Below are 23,021 nucleotides of genomic sequence, written 5' to 3'. Positions count from 1 at the left end.
CCGTATCCACCTACCTGTCTGCCCTGCTCGAGAGAGAGGTCCGGCTCACCTCTCAAGCGCGCAGGTAAATCTCGTCCCCTCACAGCTTTCGCCCTCCACCGCCCCCTCCCCGCCTCCTCCTCCTCCTTGGGCGTGATCGTTCGAGCCCATCGGGCTTTTATATTAATTGAAAAACACTCGAGGAATTCCCGACTCCTCGGCCTCATAAGCGATTTGTCTTCGATCTGCTTTCCGCCGTTGTCGTGACCGCGTTATTTTTCAAGTAGTCGCGGATACAATAGCACACGTGGGTCACTCTATCTGCCCGAACCCTGGAAATTATTCACAATCGGACACGCGAAAATTCCACCGACCGGAGAAAATGCGAAATAAATTGGAGAGTGTCTGTTTCACGTTTACGTAGGGTGGACCTGTCCCACACGGAAAACCTTTTAAGATCACAAACCGGGCCTTAAGGGGTTCTCCACAAAAGGACACCTTGTGTGTGGCGTGCAGAAAAAATGTTAAGAAATACTAGATCGCACACCTCGCGTAGAAAATTTTCCGGAGTCTGATTGGAATCTATTCCGATTTTCCAAAAAAAAAATGATGGATCCTGATTAGGAAATTGATGAAGATTCGGATTGAGAGACGTAATGTTTCAAAAGTACGATTCTAAGCAGAAAACCCAAACAGATCCCACTTGATTTTCCCAATGTTTTCCTAAAGTTTTCTTATAATTGAGGTAAGAAGGGGATTCCTACTTAGTATCGCAATGTGTCACACTTATTAAAGAATAAGTTTGGGCAATCCGATCGGAATCTATGCTATACCTGAGAATGTTTGGGAAATTTCCAGACGGGATGTTGTTCGCTACGCTTGGAACTTACATCGTTCATCAGGGGAAATTAATGCGGTATGCAAATTCGTCCACACTTTGTCTCGCGGAAGCTAACGAAGAACGTCGAAGAAGTTTCATCGGAGCTGTCGTCGTTGGTGCTCGTTGGTGCTCGCCGCTAGGAATCGTCGAGTCCCAGGAAATTTTTTCGCGGATGCGCACCTTATCGCAGGTGCGCCTGACGTGGGAGTAGGGCAGCTTGATGGTAGCAGGTACAACCGAAAATGGCGGCTGATCCCAGCGTGACGGCGGTCGGGACGCCTGCGGATCGGCGACAGTCCTGATATCTGTTTGCCTGCGTGAAGTGCGTTCGAGCGCGTTACAACTCAAACCTTTTAGCCGGCTGTTTGCACGGCGCTTTGTATTCTATTTGTACAACCGCTTAAACAACTCGGCCTGGACGTAAGCCGCGGCTCAAGCCCCCTCGAGCGAGTTGTGCGAACCCTCGAGAACGGAGTCGAGGAGGCCACTCGCCCCGACGATGCTCACGTCGATGCTTTCCCGATATACCTGTACGAGCCCGTATTCCTAGACGCGTACCCTTCTCTCGCGGCCGATCCTTCACGTGCGCGTCTATATACCTCTCCGTTTATTATTGGGACCCTCTCAATCCTATTACACCGACCACGTTAACGATGCAATCCTTTCACGAATTCGACGCCGGTGTTTTCTTTCCACATGGGGATTAAACGGGATCACGGAGCGCGAATAAAAACCGAAAGGGGCTCGACTACGTTAGAACGCTAATATCTCAACGGGTATCAGTTCTCCACTGTCTAGCGGAAAACACGTGCCATCGTGTCTAATGCCCGATGTTCCATTGTGCGACGATGGTTTTACGCGCGATTATATCTCCAGAAACGGAATCTTTGTGTCGATATCGCCGGATATCTTTGGGGAACCGAGCGCGGGAACCTACCACTCGTCGTCATTCGCCGACAGTTACCCTTGAATTTCTTCCGACACGGTCGTGAGAAATCGCTCCGGCTCAACGGAGGAACGTCCGTATCTGGCGCGTATCGATGGTACCCGGCGACGGAGGTGACGCGATGACGACCCCGAAGTCGAGGCAGCAGGCTGTGGCATCCGAACGAAGGTGGATTGGTAGCGATTAACTCTTAGGCGCACCTTCGGCTCTTGCTCTCGCGGCCGGCGTCATTACCGGGGATGTCGTGCAACAATGGGGCACTTAAACGCCGCGAAAGCTTAAGTCATCGTAACGGCCAATCAACGGGCCACTGCCCCCCCAATTATCTCGAGGCAAAACAATTAAACGCGACCTGCGGTTGCCTCCCGGGATCGCGCCGCTAATGCCCGCCGCCGCATAAGCGGGCCCCGGGATTCGGGACTTGTGGCTTGTCCGGCAGGGACAAAGGGATGTGCATCTTCATCCAATTAGGCGATAATGGAACACGGACGCGCGTTTTGCCACGGGGCGCGACGGAGATGATTCCCCAATCGTCCGCCGGCCTCCTCCTCCCGCGTGCGCGCGGGTCGTTTTTGCGCTTCCCCGCTTTTATACTCTGTGTTGCTGCAATCCCCTTTTTGCGCCCGTAATTTGCAACGGGCCCGGACACATGTCGCCTTTCGCACGCTGCCCTTCCACTTGCCATTGATATTGGATTCTCCGAGGGGGAGGAAACTGGACGCGACGCCGTCCTTCTCGCGTCCGGCGCCGGATACCCGGGTACCCAGCGGAATTTCATTCAGATTTTAAACTTTTCTTTTGGAATTGCATTTGAAACTTTTCACTTCGGTATACTGAGCAAAAAGTACTTGAAAATTTATTTGTGCGCATAAAAGAAATTGGTCTTAAATCAAGAATAGTTATTCTCGTGTGTAAGCAGGAATATTATAATCTTCTTAGACAATTCTCAGTCTTGATTTGACTGAATTTGTACCGACGCAAGTATTACCTGTACTCAATTCAAGACTAAAAATCTTCTAAAAATATTATAATACCCCTGCTTACACGTGAGAATGTCTGTTCTTGATTCAAAACTATTTTTTTCTCTGTGTGGAATGTAAGATTTATTTCACAGAAATAAACCTTATGTCCCATAAATAAATTTTTAACTAATGATTCGACGCTGATTCGACGGCCATGAAATTGGTTTCTTCTCTTTGGAAACGATTCTGCAACCTCTTCAATGTTCAATATCCATCGTGTTGATCTTACTTACTGACACACACACACACACACATACACAGAGGACGCAGAGAATTAAAATCCAATGACACTCTTTAATTTATGAGCCAGGACGAAATTACGACGGAATACAAATTTACTGCGACACAAAAGAGAGGAGCATTCTCACTGTTCGCGGCGCGCAAGTGAGTCAGCGCAAGTGGATCTCCTTGAAAATTCGAATGACCGATCGATCCGGCGGAACGAGCCGGCGGCGACGATCGGGACGAATTAGGCGCACGAGATGTTGTGACAGAATTTCATAATCGCCCGCCGTGATTCGAATCTCTCGACTAACTGCGGAAGCGTGAGATCGATTCGTATGGACCGGCACACGCCGACTCCCCAGTTTCATGTACCGTATAATACCACAAATATCATGCGGAGACGCACACCGTCATCGATCATCGAAGTCGGAACCTCCGACATTCTAATAGACCGCTGATCCTGACGCGGTGGCCCGCGCTCATTCCCGCGAGAATGAGTGACCCGAAACTTGGCATACGATCTTGCGCGACCTCGCACGGTATCGCTACTTCTTGTACAACGGTACTCCTTGTATGTTAAAAAAGAAAAAGTGGCCACGATTTCCAGAAATGGAGATAACATCTCAATAGAGCGAACTTCCTAACTGTGAGAGAACACTTTCCGCCATAAACAATAAGACTTGAATAAGGAAATTGTTCCAACCAATTATTCTTTTAATAAACGACTGTGATTGGTCAATTACTTTTAGGTCTTATCGCTTATCGTAGAAAGCCTCTGAGAGGTACCAAATAATTCCCCAGAAAATTATATTTACTCTCGCTCGGGTTATCGCTTCGCATTCTTGTATTTCTAAGGACTCTTGTCTCCAAAATTAGGACGAAATCGTAAATGTATATTTACCGAGAGGGAAACAAAAAGTTATCTCCACTCCGCATCCCACGTATATAACTCAACCGATCTTTTCTTCCCGCAGCAACGGTTACGTGCCTTCATTTCGAAGGAGAAACCGTACTTGTCCTTTTTACGGGTAGCCTTAACCGTTCGAGGGATCGGATGCCACTGTAATAGTTTTTATTGCGGACTGACGGTTCCGACAGCGGAGATATACACACTCGCCCTTCGGCCGCGAATGTCTTCGATTTGCCTAAGCAAACGGAAGGGCCATAAACGCGTGCTAAAACCCTTTCGACCCGACATTAGCATTGCTATCAAGGAACCATCGGTCTGTGTGATTGCTTAATCCTGCGTGCGGCACGGACGTGCGCCGATCCTGGGAACGAAATCCGAGCTCTCGATTGCCGTTACCCCGCGATTGAAAAGAACTGGTCTCTCGGATTTGTGGATTATCCGACGCGTACAATCCTCCAAGCTGTTACTTTCATGACGTATCCAGCAACGAATCAGCGAGTCTTTTTTTGCTGTATTAACCACATCCACATTTTACACAAGCTCACATGGCTCTTTCCAGCGATAATGTACTGATATCGCCGCTATTGCTGCCCCGGTATTATGTTCGAATCAATGTTGGGACAACTTTGGGTCGGTAATATTCGTACATTCAATTTTTATCTAAATTTTGATACGAGATTGCAGCAGGGCGCGAAGTATCGGTGAATCGTCCGTGCCAGGTAAGATCGAAAGCAGGATATTCGTTAAAGGATTATCTCATTACGGACTCTGTTGATTTTCGAGACTAAGCTCGAGAAGCTTGAAACGTTCGAAGGTTATTTTAAACGTTGAGGCGCCGATTGCCGATGGAATTTTAAGAGAACTCTTTTCCACCTTCCGGTAAATATTTGCCGGCAACGTGACTGGGAAAACTGTACGGTGCCTCTCGATGTCATTCGAGCCTGCTTCGGGCTCGCACGGCCACGAGTGCATCGCAAATATGAGAACCGTCAACGCGAAGACATCGATTTTCACGAAGAGGCGTGCCTTACGAACGTCAACCTTCCCTAGATCCGGAATGATTTATAATCGCGATCGTCTTTCTTTTTCAATTTTCAAGTTTCGATACCTTCGTATATCACGTACTTCACAAACTCGGAGTAAACCTGGGAGTCAACGGATGCGTACGTTACGGCGAAGTGTTCAGATTCTAAACCCTCTACGTACCGTTAGACGCGGTTAAATTACATTAACAAGCTTAACCCGGCATCAGAGTTCAGAAAGGTCTCATCGTGCGGAAAATTAATCAGCGAGCGTCTCGTAAATCTCGCTAATATCGACCAAACGATGAATTACCACGCCTCTCCGCCGCAGCTACGACGATGAGGAGGCAACCGTCGTCTTTCGGTACAGTGAGGGTATTGAGTAAATGGAAGGTTTGATAAATGACGGTAGGAAAAGTGAAGGAGAGAAGACCCCGCACCTCAGAGACACTGATTGAAAGTCAGAATCTGTCGACGCTACTTTCCTTATCCATTTCGCAGGGCTTAATTTCGCTCCATCATCATCGGTACCAATTAACAGACACTGTTGCCCTACCCGATGTATTTAATCTTTGACGAGGATGACGAGAGACGATTAAATGTCGTTATTATCTGAGAAATTTCGCACTTCAAATTCCTCGGTCAGATCGTCGATCCGACTCGATTTTTATTCAACTTGACTCGACTGCAGTTTGTGCGACAAAATTTGCGTAAACCCGAGACTTGGTGCTCTTTTCGTTCGATTTCTCTTTCAGTGTATTATTTATTCGATTCAATAGTAACACGCGGATGCGTGCCGAGACGCCGATTCGCAGATTGCCGGGCAGGTGTCCATCGCAAAACGCGGATACGTGCGTGCACGCACGATACGCTCGATAATATTTGACATCTCGTGAACGAGAGGAAAGGAGGTGCGCCGGGTTTGTTCCTGCCGGTGCTCAAACAGAGGGCCTTCCACGTTGCCGTCTTCGCGGCTCCTTATCTCGATTCTCAAACAAAGGAAATGTCAGTGGAAGAGTCACGCTTCCTTATCTGATCCTCAAGCCGTCAGGGCCCGTCGAAGCCCCGGAGTCATCCCCCGAACTCGCTTCCGTGTTATTCTTTCGGCTCTCGCGCAGCCACCTAGGGCCCTGGACCCCCATTTGCCACCGTCGAGGTGTGTCTCATCCAACCGGGACCCCTCGTGCGTCACTCACGAGGCGAGAAACTCGTGCAATTGTTTCCTTAAGATGGGAGAGATGACCGAGGCCCGCAGATCCCCTCAACGGAATCTGCGCTCAACAGCTTAACAGCTTCAGCCAATTTTCGAGGGATACCAATCTCCGAGAGAGCCGTGAACGCGAACGACGTTTAATCTCAGGTCACCCTCGTCAGGATTAAGTGCGTCGGGTGTCTCATGGTGCAACAATAGCTGTTAATTAATGCCGGACGAACGGCTCATCACACGGTAATTGAGAGATTAAAAGTGTCTCGAAGAGGAATTCACGAAAGATTTACAATATAAATGTTACGTCCTGGGTACTTCGGGAAATACGGATTCCTTTTTATATATATATATATATATGATGATTCGCCGATTAAGCGCGCCGTGGGTTTCCCAACATATCTGTAATCGCTCCCGCCTTTTCACAAAGCGCATAGTCTCATTACCTTTTGGCGACAATGGGATTAACAGGTTCTCTTAATCATCAGGAGATAGGCGTTATTTGGATAAGCGTTATCATGAAAATGTGATTATACGCCATTAATTAGGTCATGAGTCAACGCATCCGTGATTTCATCCGTTTGTTAATCACCATATGTTTCCAGTTTCCACGAAAACTTCTCTCATCCGCCACCCCGAAAAATCTTCCCTATTTAAGCCCTCTCGCCTTTTACCACATCACACACTTTTTTGTCGATTTCTGTCGCGTCGCTACGTCACGCCTATCACTTGTGTTTTCGGGATCACACTCTCACTCTCTCTCTTTGCCCGTTTGACTACTGTCGTGTAATATCGTTTCCAACATCTTTTGCGTTCGTGCCATTACGGCTTCCGCCACGACTTCTCCTTCTGCTGCCGAACAACTCGCTGTGCAAGTCGGGATCTCTTAAGTGAACTATTTCTCTCGGTATTCCGGGATCCCATAAATCCGGTACACCACGATCAACGAACCCACGTACTATTCATCATAGTTGATTCATCCAAATCGTAAGTTTCTATTTCATATTTAAACATGACTTTTAATCATTTCAATCCAATCCCACTTCACTCCTCAAAACACACACATACATTGCGTAATTATTATTTTCCTTGTATTATATAATGATGTTTTTCTCGCCATACCGCTACGCGAAACATTCTTGTTACGTTAAATCCGATTGTATTAAATTAAGTTACACGAATTACTTTTTTACTTTAATCTTCATCTTGTGTTTGCATTATTCCAACAACGCTGATTTATAAAAGTTTGTTTAATGTTAACCCATATTTAGTTAACCCTTTCATCTTTTAAATATTGTTTCTTTTACAATGTCTTTTCTCATCAATTTACCACTATTATTAATCCATGTGAGAACCAAATTATGTTATTAGTATAATTAATAAACTGTTTTATTCAAAATCCCCTAAATTTAACCAAGTTGTCAAAGTTATTAATTCATTTCCTTTCAATTACTTAAATCTGAATTCCCCTCTCAACACGCTCATATGGTCCTATTCCAGGTAAAGAGATTAAGTTCTTTGACCTAAACAAAGGACCACCTAACGTACGTTCTGTGATCGGAGTAAATGGGCCTCTCCGGACCTTGACCTGTAGACCTACCAGTACGTTTAGGACTCGCGAGTGCGCGAGTAAGCGATATTTGTTGCGTACATCCTCTTCCAGGACGTAACATAAATTTAGAAATGTCTCTTTTACGCATTCTCTTTGTATGGCTGTCTAGTCGTTTCTAAAAAAATACAGTAACTTTATAATTTTGTTTTAACAATTTTTTTTTTGCAACGTCTACAATAATAATTAAAATTGCGCATGTCCAATATATACCGAGTAAATATTTCTTAGCTACAAGTTTGGAAAACTTATGTATATCACGGAAAAGATACATATTATTTTATCTGAAATTATTGGTATATATCGAAGAAGCAAGAATAAAAACAAAGAAATAATATAAAGAAACTATGAAATGTATATAAATACTAAAAAGATTGATAAAATATGAAACTTTATATTATCTTGTCTATAATTATCATCCATTTTTAATCTTGTTTATATAATAATTATTTTCGTCATGTAATTCATAATTTTCTAGTCTTATTGGAACGATATCGCCATCTACCGTTCTTTCTCTTCATTTGAAAGGCATATGCTTACAAAATTGGCGATATATGAATGATAAAAAAACATAGATACACAATGCTTGAGTGTAATAAATACTGCAAAAAACCATCGTCCAATGTCCAATGTAATAACTTTTAAAATAATCAAATAGTTCGTATGATAACTGAACGTTATTGTAGCGGAGAGAAACCTACTATATCGATATACAAAGACTTCCCAACTGGATGAGTTACCAGCACTGGATGAGTTAGTTACCACGAAGAAAATTTATTGGAAAACTTGGAACCAATTATAATTTTCTTTTTGGTCTCAGTAACTGGCAACTTCTGATCGTACTTTGTATATCATATTAAGGTATGGAAGAGCGTATCGATTTTATGCACTTTTTAAAATACAGCCTATGAAAAACCCGAAGTGAACTTACATTAAAAATTTCTTTTAACTAATTATACGAAGTAATAAATTCACGATAAACACAAACGAACTGAATGTCAAGTCGATTTATCGATTTATATTCGAACTCGCCAATTTCCCGACACGACTGCGCGGTTTTACGAATTCTATCGAGCTAGTTCTGCGTATAATTGTTACCGCCGCATCGGGTGATTGTAAAGTAAAATCAATCCATGAGCAAAACAATGGTCGACTATTTATAAAATCCATGCCGGATCAATGTGACAAACCGCTTTCGTCATTTTCTCCACAAAGGAAAACTGACATTTACGAAGTGCTCTCGAATGGAACTGAGACACTCTGCTTTCAAGCTAACGGGCTCGTTTCTTAACGGACGTCCCGCAATAACCGATCCGAAACGTTGCCCGATAGTACTTTGTCTTCGCATGAGGACCAAAGTACGACGTGCATTATCGAAGTAGTAGAATTTCCTGCGGTGCACTCAATCCTGTCTTGAGGACAGTAGCCTCGAATTTCGCTGATCGGCGCAAGGACAAATATATGATATCTTTCCTCTCCCGGGTAAAAGAATCCCGTTGGATTCAACTTTCTCCACTTTCTTTGCTGCCGCGCGAGGATGCGGAAGTTTCTTATTAGAAAAAAGTACTCGACGTTGAAAGGAACATCTTATAACTCAATCGCTAATTTGATCCCTTTTCCTCAATATCACGGTTCCTCAGTACCTCGGCTGTAATTCTCCCGCGCTAATGGCGCGAATTCCTTATTTATAGCGCAGACATTGGGTACTGGTATTACGTAGCAATCCCGGTACATTCCCGTAGCTCATTGTTGTCGCGAGAAGAACGGTTACTGCAAAGATATTTTACCGCTTCCCGCTTCTCGCCAATTGAGAAATGTACACGATGTAAATCGAGCAAGATTCCATCTCGCGCATCAAAGATAAGGCGAGAGCGATTATTTTTGCAAATATTTTCTATATTAATTATTTCATCAGTCTTATCTTACTTTATTTTGTAATTTAAATTTCGACTGTTTTTATTGGCGACTGGATGTTACTTAATATTATATACTGAACAGTTTTATTCCCATTAATAAAGTTTATTATTATTACTACTATTTTCATTTAACGACATGTCGTTTAAGCGAGAATATATTTTCTGTAAGACATATCTTAAGAGCAACGATCTCCTCGAGTAACTGTCACCGCGGTAATATAAGTTGTTATTTTTGCTAATTTACTGATCGGTCGCACGCGAGTCCGCCTGTCGAATGCTAACGCAAAAAAAAAACCGAATCAATTAACCTTTGGTCGCCGATACGCGTAGGCCTTGGGAGCAACGAACGACCTTCAGACATCCTTGCCGTGCCAATGTCCTGTCGAGCCACCCTCGAACTTGTGCTCAGGGATTCGGAGGCAGTTTCTTCTGGGAGAGAGCTGTTGCTCAGGTCGATCGTTGAATACTTTATAGCGTAAATGCGTGAATTTGTATGTATGCAGGTGCGGTTCGGATTTTGGCAATAGCATCTCGTCGAAATCGAATATCGAGCTCGAGTGTTATCTCTGGAACAAAATCGTAATCTGAATTCTGGGCTGTCTGCAGTTGGCGCAGAATCAGATAAACGAAACTGATCATACCAGACATACGCGGGAGAATATATGTGTATTATTTTCCGTGTACAATGGTTAGTTCCACGTTTTTTTCAAAGTAAAGACGAAGACGTCTCTGTGCGTATCGATATAATAGATCTCTATCCAATACAACGTCCGGTTATCGCACGAATAGTTAGATCGTGCGTGCTTCGAAAGTTTTTACATTGGGCGATTACTCGTTTATATGAATTATCGCAGACAGGCGTTACTCCGTGTCGGCCATCGCGCTTACACGCGTGTCACACGCGACAGATGGAAGCGCGTATCTTTCGGCCGCGCACGGAGCATTAACCGGTCATTCACTGGAGGGTACATGAACCCTGTCGTCGAATCGCGCCTGCGAACTCGCTTGATCTCGTTCACCCATCCGTGGCCGTGACAATTTCGAAACGGCGGGCCGAGAGAAGAAATTCTTCTGGAGAAAGAAAGAGACGGAGACAGAGAGAAAGAGAGAGAGAAAGAGAGCAGCCCCCGAGCGGGCATACAGACGGCCAGCCAGCCGACCGAGGTAACGCTTCGCGGGTGGGAGTCGTCACTTCGGCAGATCGTCACACGCCGGTGGCCGTCGTGGGTACCGGTGGACGCTGCGAAGAGCGACGGCGGGGCTGGTCGAAGCAACGAACGAACGAACGAGCGAATGAGGAGGAGTGTCGTCCACGTGGATCAATACCGAAGAGCGTGCAGGCGCCTCCACCTTCGGCGAGGAGCAGTACTCTCGCGCCGCGGACACGCGACGCACGCTCTCCACCGCGTCGTCGTCGTCGGCCGTTCGTGGACCGAGTCTCGCCGAGAGGGTTGTCTCCACGGGGACGCCGTCCGTCGCCGCGATTCGACACGCCGGTCGGTCCTTCCTCTTCTTCTACTCGCTCCTCCGCCCTCCGAGAGGATGCCACTCGGCTGCTCGCGCGACAGGAGGATCCTTGGATCTCACGCGCGACGCGTCTCACCCGCTCCCGCCCGCTCGATGCACTTTTCTTTCAACTTCCTCCCGTGATACGTCCGAGGGGATACGCGGCCCACGAGACAGAGGTAGTACTGCGCTCTTCCTCATCTGTTCGCGCGTCACATCTCTCCCGCTGATCGTCTCCTTCCGCTTTTCTTCCCCGTCTGCTGCAGCTTGTAACTTTCGTTCGGGAAACTTGCCCACCGTTTTAGCGGCGGTCTTTCCTCGAGAGCCTCGCGTGTAACTGTTGATTTCTTTCGTCGATGTTAACGTTACGTTAATGTTAGATTTTGATGAGACGGCTCCCGGGTTCGTTGATATCGCGAGGAAGAAATGGGTTTCCTGCGACGGAGGAGCGCGGGGATTGATCTTCCAAAGAGGGTGTGCGTGTGTCAGTTGTCTCCCTTTCTGTGTCCTATATTATTAGCCCTTCTCTCTCGTGTTTGACCTCGCGTGACCCTGTCGAAGTAGCGCGAGTAGAAAGTCGAATTCGCAATTTCCGCTGTTGGACGCCGGCGGACAGCGATGATAGATAATTAGTTATGAGTATTCATTACACCTTCGCCCCGCACTGGCTTCGTAAACATCCGCTTAGAAGTAATTTAATTCAAGCGTTCCTCGCCGTTACTTCAAAACGATAAGATTTGTTTCGCCGGAATCCCGCTTTTCTGCCTCGCGTCCCATTGTCACCAAGTTGAACACCTGTCGAGTGACTGCACGTGCGTTATGTACTAACAATACGACTCAGCGACTATTATGATCGCGATAACGGCTACCTTTAATATCTCGGAGAATGAACTAATTATAGAGTATTAACGTGACGCTTCGGAAGTATATATAAAGGGTTCGGTAGGTCGGGGATTCCTCAAAGTAAACTTCATTCTTTCTCGTCGCGTAATTATATGTACGCAACGAGTCCTGGGGAAGGGGGGAGGGGGACAAGAAGTTCTTAAATTACAATCAATAGCGGGGATTAGCAGACATTTTTAAAGAGCGCAGCTTCAGCAGCGGAACCGCGAACAAGCGGTGAGACCTGAACGAGAGAGGCGAGATGAATTTCACAAAGCATTTCCGATCGGAAGAGGATGTTATCCATTAACGATGGAACAGCCCGAAACGTTCGCAAAGCGGCTCAAAGTTAAATGCCCCCCGACTCCCGNCCCCCCCCCCCCCCCCATTTTAATAATCTTTCGCTCGTGCTTCATAAAGTAAAGGCTGATCGGGAATAATCCGTTTACGTCCCAGAAGCCCGTTTATAGGCGGACAATGAAGCACCGTTATCGAAAATTTGTCCCGAAAAGTCCCGCTCGCGACCTCGCCCGACCTCGTATATCATCGGTATCCGATACATCGACGCCGCTCGACGGTGTCTCTGAAATTTCTACAGGCGCGTCGTCTTCGTCGTCACGGTTCAAATTGACGTCTCGGTTTACGGATCTGTCACGCGGCCGAACACGAAAAGCAATTCGCCGTCGCGCGTTGTACGCCTTCCGCATCCCTGCACGAGCTTGCAACGACGATGCACGCGACTCGCCGAGGGTGTGCTAAACTTTCCCGACGATAAGTGCCGCTGAACTCGGTTTAGCGACTCGGACGAGTCCTTTTCAGCTTATCGCACTGCTTTTAAAACCGCCGCAAGCCGGCTTTTTTGCGTAATTTATCACTCCCCTGTGCCGTTTAATATTTTTTGCTTTCTTATCTTCCCAAACGTTTTCATACAATATTTATTTCATTCGTTTTGCGTTGCCGTTGAACTTACATTTATATCTTTCGCGTCCTGAGTTGAAGTATTTTACATTAATAATTATTTAATCTATAATCTCTTAGAGTATAAAAGATTCTCTCTTTTGGAACAATAACGAAAATAAGTCGTGCGTATCGCAAGGATGCTGCGAGCAAGGTTGCACGGATCGGTAACTTCGCGAAAGTTCATCCAGTAACAGCTTCTACATGCTGTGTTCAGATTAGCTGAGTTTTTCACTTTATTCGTGTAACTGTATTCTATCGCATATAATCGGTACGTATGAGAAATTTTGCCGACTCATGTATCATGCGATATTCGCGATGTTGGCGATGAAAAGGAAGAGAACGAGCGGAAAGAGGAAACCTTTGTGAGAAACGCTTTTGTCAATGTCGTACGGCAAAAGCCGAATGACAGCGGGTTGAAATCTAGTATTGGCGGGTTTCTTTTTCTCGCGGGTAAACACCTCCAGGCTTCCAGCAACACGTACACAAATAATTATCCGTCTCGGGAGTCGAGAGTATACTGAAAAAAGTGCTAGATTCAACAAAAAAATTACTCTAATACTGCTTAGCAAAGTTCTACTTAGATCAAGTAATACTTACAAGTAAAATATTATCCTAGTGAATTATCCAAGTAAATTATTTGCTTGATTCAAGTAAAATTTACTTAATTCAAGTAAAAATTTGCCAAGGAATATTGGAATAATCATTTATTTGGATCTAACACTTCTTTCTGTATAAGATTCGACAAAAGGATCATCCAGAACGCTTTGAAGCACTTTTTACGGCTGATTTAAATTTCGAAAATAAATTCGTGAACAAGTTAAAAGTGAAAAATTAAAAATTAAAACATGATAAATAAAATTCGTAACCCGGATAGCACAGAGAGCTCAAGAAGAATTCGTTTGTATGTCACCAATTCTGAGTTGATTTTCGGCTGCGAAAAGAATTCTTTTTATGAAAATGAACCCAGAATTGGTGACATAAAAATGAATTCTTGTTGAACTCTCTGCGCTATCCGGGTAAACAATTAATCTCGGTGAGACCCGTCCGGTAACAGAGTATTCATATGTTCGGCATAGCTCGTGTGCGGGTGTGCTTTATCCGTCTCTATATTTTGTCATTGTGAGCCACCGGTGAGCCATTCGTAAGCATCGTAGAGGCGCGGAGAAAATCCTCGATTCAACATTGCGTTTGGCGACAGGCCGCGAAGGGCGAGGCGTTCGATCGTTCCGCCACGCGGCAGTCGCAGCTGTGCGCGAACGATTGGGCGGATGTAGCGAAGGTTTCATGAATTTGTAACGCCCGGCTTTTTATAGACGGCATTCGCGCCTGCATTTCGCTGTCGGTGGGTCAAGGTGATACGACTTTGAACGTCGGTGAACCGCGGACAACACGCGCAGGTATACAGGTCGCAGCCATTGCCATCTTCGATCTCTTCGTTAACGTTTTTACACAGGACTCCGTTCCACTCGCGAGAGATCGCGAGGTGATATTTCTTGAAGGAGCGCGATAGTTATGAAATTCGTTATAAACGGAGAGAGTTTGTTTATAACAAGATGTTTTAATGATTATTAAACGAGCGGACGCTTCCTTTCGCATTCGCAAGGACGAATGATCCGAAAATAATCTTATTAATCTTGCATCCGTGATGAGGCTCTCGAGATGAAGCTTCTCGCGATGAAGCTTCTCGCGATGTTATACCGGGGGAATAAAAAATCAAACGGATTGTTGTTTTGTCAACCGACATCAATTAGCGAGTGCAATTTTTCGCGACTGTAAAAACTTCTTCGATAAAATTCGCAACTCGATATCAAAACAAATCGAATTCCCGTCCTCAGACTTGACTCGAGATGTGTTTCAATGTAACTTTTCACGTTAATGGAAGTACTTCGGTATGAGAGAACATTTTATCCCGCATCTGTAAATAATTTCATTGAATTCCTTCCGTCCTCTTTACTTTATTACCCCTCACCCTGTTCCCCTTCGATCCACTCGTTCGTAAGTAACGAGGCGAGCTTGTTCCAAGCAATGAGAAACTTACGCTCTCTGACTCTTTTTTCCAATCGCTTCCAGCATGAGATCTTCGAGACTTCGCACACGAGGGTATCGCGCTGGGATGTTTTAATTAAAGAGCATCGAAGACTACCGGCGCCGGTGATCGAGATCCGGTCGGCAGAGAAAAAGAGTCGATTCCTATCTGTGTATATAAAGTGCGATTTCCTGCGTGTGGCTATGCGGGCTATCTGAAAGAACGTGATCGAGTCGGAAGGGAAAGGAAGTCACGGTCAGGGTGCATTCGAGACTGCTGGTAAATCAGGAGGTAAGTACGTGAATGTGTACGAAATTTTAGGTGTGTGTGTGTGTGTGCGCGCGAGCATTGTGTATGTGTGTACATGTCTGCAATACCGTTCATGTTTTGAATACGTTTCGTAAATGCTAATGCCAAGTAGCGTGTGCACACGAGTGATAATGTAAGTGAAACATTACCGTGACATTTGTAGCTGATATTTGCTCAGCGTCAAACATAGGAATTTCAGCGTTTGCGGTACACGAAACACGTCAATGCAAAAACTCGCGTTATAACTGCACGCATACGTTATTCACGCTCGAAAACAAATGCCGCTGTATGTTGTTAATTAATTTTCCATCACGTTAATTTACATCTTACTCGGGGCAAAAATGGGGCAGGAAAATTACGTAATATTGTTTTATATTTGCTTTAACAGGAGAGAGAGAGAGAGAGAGAGAACTATCGCATGTGTGAATAGATAAAAATCAAAGCGAAGATATTCACGAGCTATCACTCTCGCAAGGCGAAGATATCTAATATAAATTATGTAGAATAAATTCCAATCTATTTTTTTGGGATCTGTAGGAAATGAGAAAAATTAAGAAAGAATATAGCACACAGTAAAAAATTGTGTATTAAATTGAATGCGTTTCACATATTCCAAACGATCTATTCAAATTTTTGTGCTAATTTAACATAAAATGAATATGTTGAAAAGTAACACAAAGTTTTGTCGAAGATTAACACAAAATTAATACGTTAATCAATATTAAAGTATAAAATATGTAATTTTAACACTTACACATTTTGAACGCATTTTGAACACTTATACATGTTGCATATCGACATAACACAAAATGTTAATATAACATAAATACAATATGTTAAATTAACACACGGGTATGTTAAAAACACAAAAGTTTTAATAAGGATCAATTTTAACACAAATACAAAATGTTTTTTACTGAGTATAATAATAAATATCTAAAAGTGCAAAAAATATAACACACATGAGACAAATAAAGAAAAAGTGTAAATCTGTTTTTATTTCTGGTATAAATCCATTTTTCAACCAATCTTCGACGTCTGTGTGTTAACGGTATGTGATATCGGAAAACGAAACTGCGCAATCATATATTACGAAAGTCATCTATCAATTATAAAAAAATTTGGCGGCTGCCGCTAAGCGCATTACGTGCCGACTGAAATCAGACGTCATTTCATTGTTCGCGTTCGCGCCAGGCACACATTAGATTAGGCTCGCATGCAATTTAGGGCATGCAAGCCCTTTGCTCCAACAACTTATCGTCGGACAAGAAGATCGGGCCGAGAGATAACGAGGAAAATAACGTGCCGTCGGTAGTAGGCACGAAACACTATTTATGAGTCTTTAGTGCGTACTGATTGGCTTTAAAAAGGCCCACAGTGTCTAAACAGACGCTACTTGAGAGAGCGGTAGGCGTGAGTTCGCTGTAAAGAATGAAAACTCCTCCGTTCGTGCATGTCGCGCGCGAGGCCAGTGAATATACCCGAGAGGCCCGACCTCCTCCTGCCTGGCGAAAGTTTTCAAGGAAATTTAATTATATTTAACGTCTCAAGATTTAAAGAGTTGGAATGAAATTCCGTGCACAGACAACTTAATCTCTCTTTGCGCACTGATCGCGATTTCATCGTTCGCGTGAGCGTAAAGCGGAAATTTCATTAAACGCCTTATCGGAAAAATATATTTACCACGAAAAACCATCTCTCGCTTTGGAATGAGAGAGGGATGTACAAGTTCACGCGTGAAATTCCCGCTATGAGAAAATCGCCTCGAAATCCTGCGATGAATATTTCATGAAGACCCTCATCAAACAATGCGAAGGCACTTTGTACATATACCGCCTCTCTTATATAATTACAGATCGTTCTTCTTGACTTTCTCGATGCGTGCAAGCAAACAAACGATTAAACCGAGATAGCTAAACGACGTGACGCCGCGACATAAGACGTATTACCGATGATAATATTCTTTTCGACGAACAGAATCGAAAAGAGAATCATTCGACAACTCAAGAAAAGTGACAAGAAATATAGGAAATAGAGAAAGGTAGGGAGGGAGAGAGAGAGAGATAGCACCATTTGCGGACATAGTCTCCTAAAATGCAGAATTCAGTATACAATAAATTAGTAGTATCAATATAAATATTTATATTTAATAATGATCTTAGAAAGAAAAAAAAGGACATGATATTAGATATGAAATAATAGCGAAGTTAAAAACATTCATACTATAAAAATTTCGAAGTTCTGAAAATTAGAAGATTGATATTTCACCGTGATTTCTCATGCAGTATATGTTTGATGTATAGCACTAAAGGTAGGCGTGTCAGATTAGTGCCTAAAAACCTAATCAATCAAAATCCTGCATTAATTCAAATACTGGAAATATTCATACGACTTTGTTTTAAAGTCTACCTGTCTTCGCATGTTCCTGACAGCCGAAAAAAAGAGAGAGAGAGAGAAAGAGAGAGAGAGAAACGTTTATTTCAGTCCTAAGGCATGACTAAAAATTACTAAGTGTTTACATAAGGGAAAACAGAAAACGAAAAAGTACACGAGATAAAGTATAGCACATAGCAGAAAATACAAAAAGTAAAGAAAAAGAAAAAAGTAAGAGATTAAGGTGGAAATAAATTACTAAACGGTGAAATGAAAGAGAGAAAGAATATAATTACGAACCACCTTGTATACCACAACACAATACCACTGCACATGCGACACTTGCAGCGACATTATTCGATTCCACTAGACAGCATGTCGTGCTGCTCCGGTTGAGCTTCGCCGCGCAACAGCGACAATCGGCCGTTCCTTTGCGCGGATACGTGCTGTCCTCCACGCACGACTGTGTGTCGTGGCCCGATAACGAAACACGGCCCGATTATACGTCAAGTCCTGCCGTTTGCTTTTTGCCCCCTCTTTTTTTATCCGACACACGAAAGCGTCTGCGCCTAATTACGGCCGAATTATCCCCGGATCGGCATCAACTAGCTGCCTCCGGTTGCCGGCGGTTCAAGCCGCTCGTTTCCGCAAAAAAAATGAGCGATCCCCAGGGTGCGATAGACCGGAGGATTTGTATAATAAGGAACTCTTAAACGAGCGGTGAAGCTCGAAAGGAATGGGATAAACTCACAGGGAATGACTGAGAAAAGCGTTCCACAATCCGCCAAATATTGGTTTGTCCGTCGTCGCGAAAATTCCCGTATACCGTCAATTTCCCCGGCGAGCGCGCGGTTTCGCGTTAAATTTCGATCGGAAATAGAAAAGCGTGAACGATATCAACGAAAGAAGGCGACCAAACGATAAATATTTTCACTGGCGCAAAGTCCGAGAACATCGTACACGTGGCCGCAGATATTGTACAATGTAATAAAAAATCTCTGACGTGTGTATATGTGTGTGATGTATTAATGAGTTTCATCTCGCAGTAAAACAAATCGAGATCAGCTTAATAACTCGAGCGCCTTTGTTGATGCTTTATTATACCGCTATTTTACGGGCTATTTTACGAACTCGGCACGGTATCGAACAGTTCGGCTCATGAATATGCACAGATACGGTAGAACGGTCTCTAGATATGTGATGGACAATTAAACAAATTCATCAGTCTCCCATGGGTGCGACCCACCGTGAATGCAATATCCAATATTCATACGGACGACTAAATATTTATGAAGATAGGCGCGCTATTTGTAAGTCTCCGCGGACTACATTATGCCGACCGAAACTCTCTGCTGGCCAATAGTAACACGGTTAATCGGCAATGTCGTCTCACAGCGGCGCCTATATCCCGAGAAAAAAGTGTTTGACACACGTGATTGCACCATAAAATAATAAATTGGCCGGAAAACCAACTTTTGCGTGATAAGCGCTACTACTGGTGTTGTGAGATTGACCAATTTTTCTGTCAGTGCGTGTTTATCTTCAGCAGCGGAGATTGCTCTCTCGCATTCGAGCAGAACCATCGTCCTATCGTGGAGCTTGTAACGACGCAACTTTATAATTCGCGCAAGGGAAATGAAAAGCGCGATGCGTGTTCCCAGTGCAAAACTACGTAACGCGCAAATCTATTCTTCCTTCGAAACTACTCATAAACGCTGCAGGCTCCCTATTATATTTGCGCGCGTGCGTGTGCATGCGTGCGCGCGTGTGTGTGTGTGTGTGTGTATGTATATGCGTGCGCGCGTGTGAGTTTTGTACAAGGCGACATCCTCGCACCGATACGGCCAATCCATTATCACGACGGTGTGTAATAATGATTTCCAATGAGGCAACGTCATCTGCCACCGAGTGTGATTTGTATAATAAAAGACGCGTGTTTATAATGCGATAAGCGCGATGATGCAATCGACACACGCGATTATACTAGATATAGGCGTGCAATTGGAAAAACATGTGTGCAAATTTCAACATGTTCCACTTGACGCGCGCTCCGCGGTCCACATTTGGTCAATATTACTCTTTCACGGTAATGACATTTTACATCGTTTAACAAAAACGAGAGAATTGGCGGAAAAACCGAGCTGATCGAGAGCGTTCCCTACACGGCTCTACATTATTTGGAGTCAAAGCTACGGGACTCGATGTACAATAACTATTCAAGAGCATGTATGTGTGCGTATGAGTGTGAATGTACGCGTAAATGACGTAAGATAATATTATCCACTTTCTGCACGCCGTCCGAATTCCAAGAGCCGACGGTTATCGGGATCGTCACACAAAATTTTCCAGAGGAACCGACAAATATTTTCTTAACGGCGTCGCCGCGTGACCCGGCTCGTCGCCCCGGAAAAAATTCGAAGCGCGTCATCGATACGCGCACCCATACCAAGGCGTCCTTGCGAACGTGAGATATTCGCTTCCCGCGAAAACGTCGACGTAAATCCCACGCGAGTGCACTGCATGCGCGACGGCTCGCCGTAGCTTCGTGTGTCCCCTGCTTTTCTTTCTTCTCTCGCCTCGAAATTCGAGCGTACCGATCGCCGAGAGAAGGAGGAGGAGGAGGCCGTCGACGAAGCTCGTTCTGTCACCCTTCCGATTCTCGTTCCGCCGCGCCGCGAAATGACAGAACCGCGATTCCCCTCTCCGCGCGGCAGGCTGACCGGCTTCACGGAGCGTATCTCGGCGCTATCTGGGCGGAGTTTCCTTATCAAAATCGCCGGATGACTGTCGTCCGACTGTCTCCGCGCTGCCGCCAGCCAACGACTGGTTGCAACGATCGTCAGCCACCGGCGGTGATGCCGAGAAGAGGATCGCGATCGAAAGCTAACATCTGGCCTGTGGCGACGGTGGTAAACAGTCCGCCGACGTGCATCGCGGTGCGTGGACGTGCGTACATGGTCGCATGTGTGAGTGAGTGAGCAGCAGAACAGACAGACAGAGGTAATCAAGAGAGGAGAAAGAGAGACAGAGCACGAGTCGTCGATCGAGCGCACACCCTCGCACCCACGCGTACTTCTTCTCTATTTACTCGCGAAGCGCGACTCCGCCGAACATGAGGAGGACCACCGTCGCCTGACGTCTCGTGGCCGAAAGTACATTCTTCGTTGTGTGTTTCGTCGAAAGATCATGAATGCCCAGTCCCTTCGAGTACAGCCGCCGATGGAGCTCCGAGAAGTCTCGCATTCCCACAAGTACGATCTTCTTCTAGCGATACTCGCGTCCGGGAGGAAATTTTGTAGTTTGAACAACGTCGTTGCGTGTCATTATTTTCCAACAGGGGTAGAAATAAAGATAGAATGAGAGAGAAAGGGAGAGAGAGAGAGAGAGAGAGAGAATATTCTCCATGGCAACGAGAATTGCGAGAGATAATTTCTGGAACAGGAAAATGATATTCATTCCGCGAATCACGGTGGAGAGAATATGAATTGATCATTGCTGTGTTACGCTTGATCGGCCGAATCGATTAATGGATAATTAATAACGCGTCGATAACGTTTCTATTAATTTGCATCGTCCGCGTGGCTCGACGTAGTGGCCACTCGAATAACTATCATCGCGGCTAGAAGCGGCCTGTTCGAGCGTAGATCAGAGAGGAGCGTCGAAAGCGAACTGCGGACTTTTTTTTCCATTCGCGTTGGAAACGTGTGCTCTATCGTGTATCCTATCGGGTTTATATTGAGCCCTGATTTATTTGCTCAAGTCTTTCGATACACTCGACGTCAAGTCTCTGGTGATTACTGTAAAAACGTTGAAAAGTAACTGTACGCGGTATCGATGCTGATAACAGGTTGCCGATTGAATTCAGACGATATACGTCACTGAAATTTCCCGGGGAGATTTCTCAACCGCTCTCTCTCTCTCTCTCTCTCTCTCTCTCTCTCTCTCTCTCTCTTTCTTTCTCTCTTCGGAAAGAAAAAAAACGTAGGAAAAATACGCGCGACCGGTATCAACTTCGATAGCGTCGCGAGTTCAACCTGCAATATTACGTCCTGCTGCGCGACTGATAACTCCTTATTTTCACTGGGGAAAATTCAATTTCTGCGACGGGAGTGTCCGTTTCATTAACGTTGCTCGGCAAGCATCGGCGACAATTAAATAACATCGCGACGGCGGGTTTGTAAAATATCCGCGGATCTGACGCGAGGGTGATAATTCGAGATCGATGTCACGTGCGGGCATTGATAATTAATAAATACACGTCATGGGAACGATCAGCGAGGTAATTTGTAGACAACGCAACTGCACTAATCAGCAGTGCGGTCATTCGTTGCACGAAAGGCATTTAATTCCGATGTATGTTCGCCGCCGTGCGTCCTCGAGTCGCGCGAGTCCTCGACGGGAGTGCGGCGTGAAAAGCGAACACCACGACGCTCGGTCAACGCCGGCCGCGTTTGAAGGAATTTTTTTCATGCGCATTGCGCGCGATCCAGCGATAAAAATTACGCGGGAATAATTACCCTCCCCCCGATATACATTGCCGACCGGTCGATCACGAGCTGACCCGTACTTTGACCCGAATGACGCATGGATTCCCTTATCTGCTCTTATATATGCTCGATTCTATGTACAACAATCGTCGTTATCAGGGCAGCGAACTTGAAAAAAATCACCCCTGTCTCGTCCAGGCAAATTCGATAGTTAACTCGCGATTACTATATTCTCTTTGTAAAAAAAGAGAGAGAAAGAGAGAGAAAGATACGCAGAAACGAACATCGGCACGGAACGATAATTTCCGCCCGCATGGGCGACGACAATAATCATCCCTGCCGCAGCAAGGATCGATCGTCTCGAAAACAACGTAAGCACGCGCGTGAAAGAAAAATCCAAATTATTCACGGAGCAATTAAACTTCGCATTGCGCGCTCGTTGCGTAGCATTCCAAAGTGCAAACGAATGTGACATCTGTCTGTTATTGAGTCGAAGTTGTTTGCACGTGCACGCACACGCGCGCACATTGTTACACGAACTCATTATTATATTACTTTTTATTGTGCGACATTATCAGTTTCGATTTAGATAACAGACCGGTATCGACTGGTTGTCCTCAGACGGAATAATACCATCCAAATGATGGGGCGCCGACTGAATCCGTGTATCGCTCTTGCTACGCACACGTACACACGTACACATCACGAATTCACGACTTCCATGACGACGCATTGGCCGTCTAGAATCTCCAAAGTTACAAAATT

At 45.0% G+C, this 23,021-nt stretch overlaps 1 protein-coding gene across 7 annotated transcripts in view; it reads left to right on the top strand.

Annotated features, from left to right (window-relative positions):
- Positions 1–15,183: 15,183 nt before the first annotated feature.
- LOC106746471 (sodium bicarbonate cotransporter 3) overlaps positions 15,184–23,021 on the top strand; it is a 76,804-nt gene continuing 68,966 nt past the window's right edge. For 2 of the 7 annotated variants that reach the window (XR_001374604.1, XM_014623086.1), the window contains exon 1: positions 20,687–21,020. Coding sequence is in view for 5 of the 7 variants with exons in the window: in XM_014623086.1 (XP_014478572.1) it covers positions 20,956–21,020 (65 nt within the window). In the remaining 2 variants the exon portion in view is untranslated. Of the gene's footprint in view, positions 15,379–20,686; positions 21,021–23,021 lie in introns of those variants that run through there. The other 5 variants (XM_014623088.1, XM_014623087.1, XM_014623090.1 and 2 more) reach the window with 4 other exon arrangements.

This window comes from Dinoponera quadriceps, unplaced genomic scaffold (assembly GCF_001313825.1).
Source record: "Dinoponera quadriceps isolate SergipeBrazil2010 unplaced genomic scaffold, ASM131382v1 scaffold1850, whole genome shotgun sequence".
In the NCBI taxonomy this organism is placed as follows: Eukaryota; Metazoa; Arthropoda; class Insecta; order Hymenoptera; family Formicidae; genus Dinoponera; species Dinoponera quadriceps.
This window is presented reverse-complemented; position numbering and strand designations above follow the sequence as displayed.